General features: G+C 40.2%; 1 protein-coding gene across 1 annotated transcript in view; it reads left to right on the top strand.

Moving 5' to 3' along the window:
* PRTG (protogenin) overlaps positions 1 to 13,862 on the top strand; it is a 170,379-nt gene that overhangs the window by 68,781 nt on the left and 87,736 nt on the right. Inside the window, exons 3-4 of the mRNA XM_053594311.1 lie at positions 3,557 to 3,701; positions 5,479 to 5,612. Coding sequence (XP_053450286.1) covers positions 3,557 to 3,701; positions 5,479 to 5,612 — 279 coding nt within the window. The remainder of the gene's footprint in view (positions 1 to 3,556; positions 3,702 to 5,478; positions 5,613 to 13,862) is intronic.

Here is a 13,862-nt window from a genome sequence, read left to right as displayed (position 1 = left end):
CTCATTCATAGGTTTTATCCAGAATGAAAATGTTTATGGATAAACATCTTAGAAAGTTATTACAGAACCAATTAAAAGAACAACTATTCATCTTTTTAGTGTGATGTTCTTGAATAGTGTTTCTCCAACATTTTAGTCTCATTCTTTATTAAACTTATTAAGGACCATAAACAACTTTGATTTATGTAGCCTATATCTCTTGATACTATTAGAAATTAAAATGGAGAAAAATATTCATTAATTATTTCACATGAAAATAAAAATCGATCACATAGTGTGGTAACAGTTTACCAAGGGGTAATATTAATGAGAGGAGTGGTATTGGCTTACATTTGTGCAAATCTCTTCAGCTAGCTTAATAGAAGACAGCTGGATTCTCACACGTATCTGCTTCTATGTTGTCTGTTATGATAGCACCATTAGATAGCTCCTGAAAAACACTGTACGCTTAAGGGAAAAGAGTGAAAAAGGCTATGGTTAATATGAAAATGGTTTTGACTTTGAAGATCCACTGACAGTAGCCATTTGAGGACTGCTGTTTTGAAAAAGACGGACCTTTGTGCTATACACCAAAAGTTACCCCGCCACCACCCGTTTTGGAAGTAGATCCTCCTAACCAAGATTATACCATTGTTCACTTGCTTTGTCCTGTACCCCTAAAGGCATGAAGTCACGTTCAAGGCAGAATTTCTTAGTCTTCTGTGCCCTAATCTTTACAGTCTAATGGTGCATAAGTTCATTTAGCCCTATTCTCTCCATTTTTCTTCATAATTTCTCGGTATTGATAAACTCTAGAGGCTTTTTTTCTTTCTTTTATTTTTTTTTTTGAGACAGTCTCACTATGCCGCCCTCAGTAGAGTGCTGTGGCATCACAGCTCATAGCAACCTCAAACTCTTGGGCTTAAGCGATTCTCTTGCCTCAGCCTCCCGAGTAGCTGGGACTACAGGCGCCCACCACAAAGCCTGGGTATTTTGTTGTTGTTGTTGTTGTTGCAGTTGTCTTTGTTGTTTAGCTGGCTCAGGCCGGGATCAAACCCACCAGCATGTGGCAGGCCCTGTAACCACTGTGCTACGGGCGCCGAGCCTAGAGAACTGGAGTCTGAAAAGGGAGAATAAGGCTATCATTGGGGCCCTTTCTTTGTATCTTGAAGGAAAACCACTGTGTGGGTCAGGCGCAATGGCTCACTCCTGTAATCCTAGAACTCTGGGAGGCTGAGATAGACAGATTGCTTGAACTCAGGAGTTCCAGAGCAGCCTGAGCAAGAGCAAGACCCTGTCTGTTCTAAAAATAGAAAAATTAGCTGGGCATTGTGGCAGGCAGCCTGTAGTTCCAGCTACTTGGGAAGCTGAGGTAAGAGGATTGCTTGAGCCCAAGAGTTTGAGGTTGCTGTGAGCTATGATGCTACAGGGTGACAGAGTGAGTGAGACATTGTCTCCCCACCCCCCAAGAAAACCTAACATGCTATTACATGGAGTCTGGACTCCTTCAAAATGCAAAACTGTGGACACAGAAGACCACTTCCTGGAGGCCTGCCTAGAGTGGTTAAGAAGAATTATCTCTAGAAAATATCAACACTTGAAGATTTATCTCTGCTTTGAAAATCCATGAGCCTTAAAATAGCCTCTTGAGCTTCTTTCCCTTTTATACATCGGATACGCCATTTGTCTTCTCTCTCTCTTATGCTGCTCCATCAATATTGGCTTCGTGTGATTCAAACACAGTGACCTGTCTGTGTCCAGTAAAAACAAAGTCTTTGTGTTCTTTAAGCTTTCTCTAGAATCTCTCCATTTGCACTGCCCCCACCCAGTTCTGTCATTCCTATTTAAACAACCTTAGGATTTGACTTGAGACTGCTTTTTTCTTCCTCCCTCCCTCGCCCTGGGTAGAATGGTTTGTGTTATCACAGCACACCACAACCTCAAACTCCTGGGCTCAAGCAATCCTCATGCCTCAGCCACCTGAGTAACTGGGACTTCAGGTGCCTGCCACAGCACTTGCTAATTTTTCTTATTTTTAATAGAGATTGGGGGGCGGGTTCCTTGCTTTTGCTCAGGCTGGTCTCATACTCCTGAGCTCAAAGGATTCTCCTGTCTTGGCCTCCCAGAGTGCTAAGATTACCGGTGTGAGCCACTGCACTCTGCACCTGAGACTTTTTTAATCCATTCTGTGTAGTACTGCCTTATTAATTTTCTCAGACACGACTGTTACCGTGACACTTCCCTTTGCTCAAAAATATTCAGGGATGCCTTAATTTGTACTGTGGTACCAATCTGTTTTATCTCTACTCTCCTTCTACTTTCCCATGAACACGTCATCTGAAATATTCTGTAGCAGGCCTGGCTGTTTGCTCCTAATTTTGTGTACATGTGCTGTACATTTCTTACCTCTGTGCTGTCTTCATGTTTTCCCTTTCACCTGGAATGTCCTGTTTTTCCTCTTCCATCTAAATCTAACAGATTCTTCAAAAGCCAATTCAAGATCAATTCCTGTAAATGTTTTTTACCTAGTTAGTTTGTCTTTATTTTTCTCTCTGATATACAGTAGTATTTGAAGTTTGTACCACATGGTTTGGTATTAATTACATGCCATTATTAATTGTTTATTTTTGTTTTAGTTATGTTACTCGTTTCCTCCAAATCCTAATTTCTTGAGGACCTGTTTAGAGTTTAATTCTGGGAAAGACCAGAATCATTGAGGGTACAAAGAATGTTTGCATTTATTAGGTAAAGTCCCTCTTATAACTGTGTCCTGCCCCCAAGAGATGTGTCACACTCCGTGATGCCCCTACCCCCTTCTCTCCTTCCCTCTCCCCACTCCCTTCTCCCCGTACACCCCACCAGGTACTAGCATCAGTTATCCTCATATCAGAATTGAGTACATTGGATTCTTGCTTCTCTATTCTTGTGATGCTTTACTAAGAAGAATGTGTTTCATCTTCATCCAGGTTGATACAAAAGATTGAGTCACCATCTTTTTTAGTGGCTGAATAGTATTCCATGCTGTATATACTGTAGCTTGTTAAACCATTCCTGGATGGTGGGCATTTAGGTTGTTTCCACAATTTGGCAGTTGTAAATTGAGCTACAATAAACAGTCTAGTGCAAATATCCTTAATGATAAAAGGATTTTTTTCTTCTGGGTAGATGCCCAGTAATGGGATTGCAGGATCAAATAGGAGGTCTGGTTTGAGTTCTCTGAGGATTCTCCATACTTACATCCAAAAAGGTTGTACTAGTTTGCAGTCCCCCAGCAGTGTAAATGTGTTCCCTTCTTTCCATATCCATGCCAGTATCTGCAGCTTTGAGATTTTGTGATGTGGGCCATTCTTAAGTTGTTCACTGGTTTTTCTAAAATTATTCATTAAATTACCTTTGTGCTAGTTAAGTTAGGTTTTTCCAAAATTATTCATTAAATTACCTTTGTGCTAGTTAAGTTAGGTTGCTCTTATATCTGAGAAGGAGTTCAAGTCTACTAATACTTTATATCTGGCACAATGTTATTTCTAAGTGTAGTAGTCACGTACTCATTCTGCATATGTCAAACTTTATCTTATAGCTATTTCTGCATTTGAAGTTCAGCCAGTTTCCACTGAGGTTCATGAAGGTGGAGTTGCTAGATTTGCATGCAAGATTTCATCAAACCCACCTGCGGTCATAACATGGGAATTCAATCGGACAACTCTACCTATAACTATGGACAGGTAAATGTGGATTTTTGTCTTTGGAGGAGATACAAGGATCATGAAGACTTCATGTGAGACTATATGGGGAGAAAGACCAAAGACATTTCAAACTTAGCCAAAGAATTATATTGATTCCTGGTTCATATAAGAGGTTAAGTATATTATCCTACTGCTTTTGTTCCTTTCCTCAACCATCTGTTCTAACTATGGGACCATCTGAGTATCTGGACAGCAGCCCAAGGCTTTCGGAAACCAAACTACACCTTCACTGCAGGGAAGACCAGTATTGGTGTAAGGATCTTCAGGGTGTGTTCGGGTAGCTGCCCACTCCTGTCTCTGTCTTCTACTTCTAGCAGCCTCTTCACTCCTTCCCCTCACATACACAAAAGCATGTGCACACGTACACATGTAGGTGCATACCTGATGCTCTGAGAGTGGTTGAGGTTTAGGGATCAAGAACTTGGTAGCAGCAGCTCCAAAAGGTTTGATTCCTGCCTTGCTCCTAAGTAGGCAAAAATCATTTGTTAAAGTGATAGGGCATTGGGAGGTGCCCGTGGCTCAAAGGAGTAGGGCGCCAGCCCCATATGCCAGAGGTGGCGGGTTCAAACCCAGCCCCGGCCAGAAAAATAACTGCCAAAAAAAAAAAAAGTGATAGGGCACTAAGATGGAAAAAATAATTCAAGGAAGTGCATTATTTTTTTAAAAAAAGATATCCAGGTATATCTTAGAGAATACATAGATATTAATAGATAAAAAACAGGAATTTGAAAACATACTGAGCTCTGAGCCACCAGTTAACAAAATCTAAGTTAGAATGTCAGAGGAGGCTTTCTATGGAAATTTAGATTGATACATTTTACAAACCATATCATGCAGAAGTATTTATGTTTCAGAGAGCTTTAGAGCTTTCATTTAAATTTCTTTAAATGAAAAGAAATTGAGCTAATTGTTTGCTTTTTTTGAGACAGAGTCTCACTTTGTTTCCCTCAGTAGAGTGTCATGGTGTCATAGCTCACAGCAACCTCAAACTCTTGGGCTTTAGCAATTCTCTTGCTTCAGCCTCCCAGGTAGCTGGGACTATAGGTGCCCACCACAGCACCCGGAGAATTTTTAGAGATGGGGTCTTGCTGTAACTCAGGCTGGTCTTCAACTTGTGAGCTCAGGCAATCCACTTGTCTTGGCCTCCCAGAGTGCTAGGATTACAGGCATGAGCCACCATGCCCAGCCTGAGCTAATATTTTTATTTTATTATTTAATTTAATTAATTAATTAATTTTTTTTTTTGAGACAGAGCCTCAAGCTGTTGCCCTGGGTAGAGTGCTGTGGCATCCCAGGTCATAGCAACCTCCAACTCCTGGGCTCAAGCGATTCTCCTGCTTCAGCCTCTCAAGTTGCTGGGACTACAGGTGCCCACCACAACGCCCGGCTATTTTTTGATTGCAGCCATCATTGTTGTTTGGCAGGCTCGAGCTGGATTCAAACCCACCAACTCAGGTGTATGTGGCTGGAGTCTCAGCTGCTTGAGCCACAGGCACCAAGCCTGAGTTAGTATTTTTAAAGGGTGCTATTGCTTCTAGCTCTATAAGAGGGTCGGGTGTATTAATTCCCATCATAGAACATGTTAAATAAAATATTTTTATTTTATTTAATTTTTCATTATGGACATTTTTTTTTTTAATTGTTGGGGATTCATTAAGGGTACAATAAACCAGATTACACTGATTGCATTGTTGGGCAAAGTCCCTCTTGCAATCATGCTACTACAGAAAATTTAATTACCTTTATTTTCTAACAGGATAACTGCCCTACCAACAGGAGTATTGCAGATCTATGATGTTGGCCAACGGGATGCTGGGAATTACCGTTGTGTTGCTGCTACTGTAGCCCATCGACGTAAAAGTATGGAAGCCTCTCTAACTGTGATTCCAGGTACCACACAAAGTGGCTTTTTATATTTTTGTGACTTTTTATTATCTTCTGGCTGTAATTGCGTGCTGTAGAATAGAATTTAAAATTCATTATTGTCATCTATTTGGAAAGTGGTCATTTTTATTTATTAAGCAACTCTTCTTTCACAAGCTAAGTTATTTTCTGTTACGTCAGTGTCTTTAAGAAAGACAGAAGACCCTCTAAAAACTGGACCTACCTCCCCTACTAGGGTGCCATGGCATTCTCCTGCCAGGCATAAAAGTGTATATATTCTCTACGTGCAATTTTGAGCTCTCAGCACTCCCCTCTACTCTCACTCTGAGGTCTGGCGGCCTGTCCTCCAGGAGTCCGGATTCTTGGGTGATTTCTCAAGGGTTGTGGACAGAGCCTGGACTGCAGATGGTCAGTGTTGATTCTGCGGCATGGGAGTGAGGAGAGGATGGTCAGCTGACAGGGAACCACACCAGAGCGATGGTGCCCCAAGGCACAGAACAGCAGCCATTTTTGGCAACAATAGGGCTCACGCCCAGATATTCTGAAGCCACACTCCCTGTCTCTCTGGACAACCAGAGGAGGCTGGGCATCTTCTCAGGTGGCAACCAATGCGGAATAGATCTGGGATGGAAACGCAGGCCCAATGAGTAAAGGGTTTGCCTGAGGCGGTACTGGCCTGGGTGGAGCGCGAGGACAACAAAACGCACGCGCAGAGCCGGGAGATTCCCAGGTCGGGGCTGACCCAGAGGACCGCTTTACTGAGCCTAAGACACACCCAGCCCTCAGGGGATCGTCAGCCTATAGACAAAGGAAGGCAGGAGGCTAGAACTGACAGCTAACCGTGCTGCGAATACAAACCTGCAGGAGCAAAGACAGGGCCTGAGACGCAGGTTTTGGGAACTCAAAACAGCTTCTCTTCTGCAGGGGAATTTAGCAGGGACAGAAACAAATTCCCACAAAGTTGTTCTGTTCTGTCAGTAACATCAATCAGGGGTAGGGCTGGAAATGAATGAACACTCCCCAGCCTCCATCAAGCGCCTGAGGTTGTCAGGCCTCACCTCCCCCTGCTGAATAGAGGAAGAGAGCAGTGGCCTGGCTGAGCAGACATAGATCTCCTTGTGATTCAGGCAGGTGCAAATCCCTGGAGTATCTGCTTCTGCTTATTGGAGGCGACTGGGTCACAGCCCTGTGAGGTTATCAGAGACTGGGTGTGACAGAGGTGCAAGGTGGGGAAGGAGGCATCAACCTTCCCAGACTAATCTATTTGCTGGGTGGGTCCTCCTGACTTCACGGAGCACCAGAGCAAGTCATATTTGAGTAGTCAGCAGACTCCTGTGATCTAGTTGCCTGAGACCTTTTAAACTCTCCCACCTGAGACAGGTGCTGACTGAGACAATTGATTTGGACCTTTTGAATTGAGCCAATCACCCGAGGACTATCCAAGTGGAGCCCTGGGTGTGTGGTTGTAGGAAGGTTTGATTTTCCTTTTCCAATTGATAACCTGTGGGGAGTGGGCTGACTTAATTGCTGGTATTTCTCCACAGCTGAGACTTCAACCCAGAGTAACTGTTTCACTAGGGTCATACAGAGACGAGCTAAAAACAAGACAGAGCCACTTAGCCCCACCACACCATACAGGTCCCCAGTTCTCAGGCCGTAGCACTGTACGGGTCCTCAACAAAGCTCCAGGGGAAAAGGCAAATGGTGTAAAACAATCATGGGGCAGAATCAAAGGGAAAACTCTAGTAACATGAGTAACAGAATAGATCAACCCCCCCAAGGAAAGATATGGCAGATGTAACTGAAGATCCCATTCATAAACAGCTGCCCGAGATGTCAGAAATCGAATTCAGAATTTGGATTGCAAACAAGATTAATAGAATGGAGGAAATTTTGGAATTAGAAATTCGAGGAGCAAATCAAAAGTCGGAATTAGAAATTCAAGGAGAAATTCAAAAGTTGTCTCAAGAATTTAACGAATTTAAAGACAAAACCACCAAAGATTTTGACACACTGAAGCAAGAATTTGCAGCCCTCAAAGATCTGAAAAATACAGTAGAATCCCTCAGTAAAAGAGTGGAGCAAGCAGAAGAAAGGATTTCTGACATTGAAGACAGAGCTTTTGAATGCTCCTAAACTCTTAAAAAGGAAGAGAAATGGAGAGCAAAAACGGATCATTCTCTCAGAGACCTCTGGGATAATTCGAAGAAGGGTAATATCTGCCTCATTGGAATCCCTGAAAGTGATGAAGTGGCCTCGCAAGGCACAGAGGCCCATCTCCATGAAATTATGAAAGAGAATTTTCCAGATATGCCAAGAGAAATTCAGATAGTAGACAGTTTCAGAACCCCAGCACAACTCAACCTGAATAAGACATCCCCCAGGCACATCATAATTAACTTCACTATAGTTAATATGAAGGAGAAAATGCTGAAAGCAGCCAGATGTAAGAAATCCATTACCTACAAAGGGAAGAATATTAGAATGACTGCAGATCTTTCTGTGAAACTTTTCAAGCCAGAAGAGGGTGGTCATCGACTTTTAATCTCCTAAAGCAAAATAACTTTCAACCCCGGATCCTGTATCCAGCTAAACTGAGTTTCATTTATGATGGAGAAGGTAAATACTTTAATGACATTCATATGTTGAAGAAATTTGCCATAAGCAAAGCAGCTGTTCAGGATATTCTTAGACCTATGCTCCATAATGACCAGCCCGATCCTCTACCACGAAAGTAAACTCACTCAGAAACTTTTGATCAAACTCCAACTTCCACAGTGGCGAAAGGATTAAAAATGTCCACTGGACTTTTGAAAAACTCGATACCCAAAATTTTACCAGACTTACCAACATTCTCCATTAATGTGAATGGCTTAAACTGTCCTGTAAAGAGGCACAGGTTGGCTGACTGGATACAAAAACTCAGGCCAGATATTAGCTGCATACAAGAATCACATCTTACCTTAAAAGATAAATATAGACTCAGGGTGAAAGGATGGTCGTCCATATTTCAGGCAAATGGTAATCAGAAAAAAGCAGGTGTTGCAATTCTATTTGCAAACACAATAGGCTTTAAACCAACAAAAGTAAGGAAGGATAAGAATGGTCACTTCATATTTGTTAAGGGGAATACTCAATATGATGAGATTTCAATTATTAATATTTATGCACCTCAATTTATAAGAGAAACTCTAACAGACTTGAACAATTTGATTTCCTCCAGCTCCATAATAGTCGGAGATTTCAACACTCCTTTGGCAGTGTTGGATAGATCCTCCAATAAAAAGCTGAGCAAAGAAATTTTAGATTTAAACCTAGCCATCCAACATTTGCATTTAGCAGACATCTACAGAACATTTCATCCCAACAAAACCGAATACACATACTTCTCATACAGAACATACTCCAAAATCGATCACATCTTAGGTCACAAGTCTAACCTCAGTAAATTTAAAGGAATAAAAATTATTCCTTGCATCTTCTTGGACCACTTTGGAATAAAAGTTGAACTCAGTAACAACAGGAATCTGCATACTCATACAAAAACATGGAGGTTAAATAACCTTATGCTATATGATAGCTGGGTCATAGACGAGATTAAGAAGGAAATTGCCAAATTTTTGGAACAAAACAACAATGACATGAATTATCAGTGTGACAATGAAGACACAAATTACCACAAAGGCATTCCTAAGAGGGAAATTTATAGCACTGCAAGCCTTCCTCAAGAGAACGGAAAGAGAGGAAGTTAACAACTCAATGGGACATCTCAAGCAACTGGAAAAGGAAGAACATTCCAACCCCAAACCCAGTAGAAGAAAAGAAATAACCAAAATTAGAGCAGAATTAAATGAAATTGAAAACAAAAGAATTATACAACAGATCAATAAATCAAAAAGTTGGTTCTTTGAAAAGGTCAATAAAATAGATAAACCTTTGGCTAATCTACCAGGAAAAAAGAGTAAAATCTCTAATTTCATCAATCAGAAACGACAAAGGTGAAATAACAACAGACTCCTCAGAAATTCAAAAAATCCTTAATGAATATTACAAGAAACTTTATTCTCAGAAATATGAAAATCTGAAGGAAATTGACTGATATTTGGAAGCACGTTAACCTTCCAAGACTTAGCCAGAGTCAAGTGAAATGTTGAACAGGCCAATATCAAGTTCTGAAATAGCATCAACCATATGAAATCTCCCTAAAAAGAAAAGCCCGGGACCAGATGGCTTCACGTCAGAATTCTACCAAACCTTTGAAGAGGAACTAGTACCTATATTACTCAACCTATTCCAAAATATAAAAAAAGAAGGAAGACTACCCAACATGTTCTATGAAGTAAACATCACCCTGATCCTCAAACCAGGAAAAGACCCAACAAGAAAAGAAAATTATAGACCAATATCACTAATGAATATAGATGCAAAAATATTCAACAAGATCCTAACAAACAGAATCCAGCAACACATCAAAGAAATTATACGTCACGACCAAGTCGGTTTTATCCCAGGGTCTCAAGGCTGGTTCAGTAATGTAAATCTATAAGTATAATTCAGCACATAAACAAATTAAAAAACAAAGACCATATGATTCTCTCAATTGATGCAGAAAAAGCTTTTGATAATATCCAGCATCCCTTCATGATCAGAACACTTAAGAAAATTGGTATAGAAGGGACATTTCTTAAACTGATAGAGGCCATCTACAGCAAACCCACAGCTAATATCATACTGAATGGAGTTAAATTGAAATAATATCCACTCAGTTCAGGAACCAGACAAGGCTGCCCATTGTCTCCACTGCTCTTTAACATTGTAATGGAAGTTTTAGCCATTAGGGAAGAAATTAGGGAAGAAAAGACGATCAAGGGTATCCATATAGGGTCAGAAGAGATCAAACTTTTGCTCTTTGCAGATGATATGATCTTATATCTTGATTCTACTACAAAACTCTTAGAAGTGATCAAGGAATACAGCAGCATCTCAGGTTACAAAATTAATATTCATAAATCACTAGCCTTTATATATACCAACCATAGTCAAGCTGAAAATACAGTTAAGGACTCTATTCCATTTACAGTAGTGCCAAATAAGATGAAATATTTGGGAGTTTATCTAACAAAGGACATGAAAGATCTCTATAAATAGAACTATGAAACTCTAAGAAAAGAAATAGCTGAAAATGTTAACAAATGGAAAATGCTCATGGCTGGGAAGAATCAACATTATCAAAATGTCCATACTACCCAAAGCAATATACAGTTTTAATGCAATCCCTATTAAAGCTCCACTGTCATACTTTAAAGATCTTGAAAAAAATAATACTTCATTTTATATGGAATCAGAAAAAACCTTGAATAGCGAAGACATTACTCAGAAATAAAAACAAAGCAGGAGGAATCACACTACCTGACCTCAGACTATACTATAAATTGATAGTGATCAAAACAGCATGGTACTGGCACAAAAACAGAGAAGTAGATGTCTGGAACAGAACAGAACCAAGAGATGAGTCCAGCTACTTAATTGTTATTTGATCTTTGACAAGCCAATTAAAAACATTCAGTGGGGAAAAGATTCCCTATTTAACAAATGGTGCTGGGTGAACTGGCTGGCAATCTGTAGAAGACTGAAACTGGACCCACACCTTTCACCATTAACTAAGATAGACTCTCACTGGATTAAAGATTTAAACTTAAGGCATGAAACTATAAAAATACTAGAAGAAAGTGCAGGGAAAACCATGGAAGAAATCGGTCTGGGTGAGTATTTCATGAGGAGGACCCACCCGGGCAATTGAAGCAGCTTCAAAAATACACTACTCGGACCTGATCAAACTAACAAGCTTCTGCACAGCCAAGAACACAGTAAATAAAAGAAGCAGATAGCCCTCAGAATGGGAGAAGATATTTGCAGGTTATGTCTCCGACAAAGGTCTAATAACCAGAATCCACAGAGAACTCAAACGTATAAGCAAGAAAAGAACAAGTGATCCCATCACAGGCTGGGCAAGGGATTTGAAGAGAAACTTCTCTGAAGAACACAGGCTTACGGCCTACAGACATATGAAAAAATGCTCATCATCCTTAATCATTAGAGAAATTCAAATCAAAACTACTTTGAGATATCATCTAACTCCAGTAAGATTAGCCCATATCACAAAATCCCAAGATCAGAGATGTTGGCGTGGATGTGGAGAAAAGGGAACACTTTTACACTGTTGGTGAAAATGCAAATTAATACATTCCTTTTGGAAAGATTTTTTTTTTTTTTTTTTGTACAGACAGAGTCTCACCTTATCGCCCTCGGTATAGTGCCGTGGCGTCACACAGCTCACAGCAACTTCCAAATCCTGGGGCTTAGGCGATTCTCTTGACTCAGCTTCCCAAGTTGCTGGGACTACAGGCGCCCACCATAATGCCCGGCTATTTTTTTGTTGCAGTTTGGCCGGGGCTGGGTTTGAACCCGCCACCCTCGGCATATGGGGCTGGCGCCCTACCCGCTGAGCCACAGGCGTCGCCACTTAGAGATCTAAAAATAGATGTTCCATTCAATCCTATAATTCCTCTACTAGGTATATACCCACAAGACCAAAAATCACATTATAACAAAGATATTTGTACCAAAATGTTTATTGCAGCCCAATTCATAATTGCTAAGTCATGGAAAAAACCCAAGTGCCCATCGATCTACAAATGGACTAGCAAATTGTGGTATATGTACCCCATGGAATATTACGCAGCCTTAAAGAAAGATGGAGACTTTACCTCTTTCATGTTTACATGGATGGAGCTAGAACATATTCTTCTTAGTAAAGTATCTCAAGAATGGAAGAAAACGTGTCCAATGTACTCAGCCCTACTATGAAACTAATTTATGGCTTTCACATGAAAATATAACCCAGTTATTACCTAAGAATATGGGGGAGGAATGGGTGTAGGGAGGGTGATTGGTGGGATTACACCTGCGGCGCATCTTACAAGGGTACATGTGAAACTTAGTAAATGTAGAATATAAATGTTCTAACACAATAACTAAGAAAATGCCAGGAAGGCTATGTTAACCAGTGTGATGAAAATGTGTCAAACGATCTATAAAACCAGTGTATGGTGCCCCATGATCACATTAATGTACACAGCTATGGTTTAATAAAAAAAAAAAATGCTTCGATTGTTAAACAGAAAAAAAGAATTTACTGTCCATTAAAAAAAAAAAAGAAAGACTGAGTATTAGTTTTATAAATATAGTCATTCCTTGATATTCATGAAGATTGGTTCCAGAACCCCTGAGGATACCAGAGTTCATGAATCTCAAGTCTTTTATATAAAATGGCATACTATTTGTATATAACGTATACACCTCCTCCCATATACTTTAAATCATGTAGGTTATTTATTTATTTCTTTATTTGGTGGGGGGACACAGAGTCTTGCTCTGTTATCATGGGTAGAGTATAGTAGCATCATCTTAGCTCACTGTAACCTCAAACTCTTGGGCTTAAGCAATCTTCTTGCCTTAGCCTCCTGTGTAGCTGGATCTTCAGGCACCCACCACAATGCCTGGCTAATTTTTCTATTTTTAGTACAGAAGAAGGTCTCACTGTTGGTCAGACTGAACTCCTGAGTTTAACTCTTAAACTCCTGAGTTCAAACAGTCTTCCCACCTCAGCTTCCCAGAGCGCTAGGATTACAGGCTAAACCACTATACCTGACCTATATATCTTTGTAAAGAAAAATTGTCTGGTAATACAGAATTTCTTAAACCAAATCTTGTTGTTCACATCTTGTTTTAATTCTCTTCTGAGTAGCTAGGAGTACAGACATGTGCTGCCACACTGGCTAATTTTTTTTTTTTTTGTAGACAGGAGGTCTTGCTATGTTGCTAGGATTATAGGCAAGAGCCACTGCACATGGCTATTTGGGTTATTTTTAATACCTAATACGATGTAAATTCTTTATAAATAGCTGTATACCTTATTGTTTTAAAAATTTAAATTATTAAAAAAAAACAAAAATGTTGCATTATTGTTATTTGTTATTGTTTTACTTCCCAAATATTTTTGATCTGCAGTTGGTTGACTGTAATTCTCTCTCTCTTTTTTTGAGACAATCTCACTTTGTCGCCCTCAGTAGGGTGCTGTGGCATCACAGCTCACAGCAACCTCCAGGTCTTGGGCTTAGGCTATTCTCTTGCCTCAGCCTCCCGAGAGCTGGAATTACAGGTACCTGCCACAACACTCAGCTATTTATTGTTGTT

Source organism: Nycticebus coucang, chromosome 6, assembly GCF_027406575.1.
Source record: "Nycticebus coucang isolate mNycCou1 chromosome 6, mNycCou1.pri, whole genome shotgun sequence".
NCBI lineage: Eukaryota > Metazoa > Chordata > Mammalia > Primates > Lorisidae > Nycticebus > Nycticebus coucang.
The sequence above is the reverse complement of the archived record's forward strand: the minus strand, read 5'-3'. Positions and strand labels throughout refer to the sequence as shown.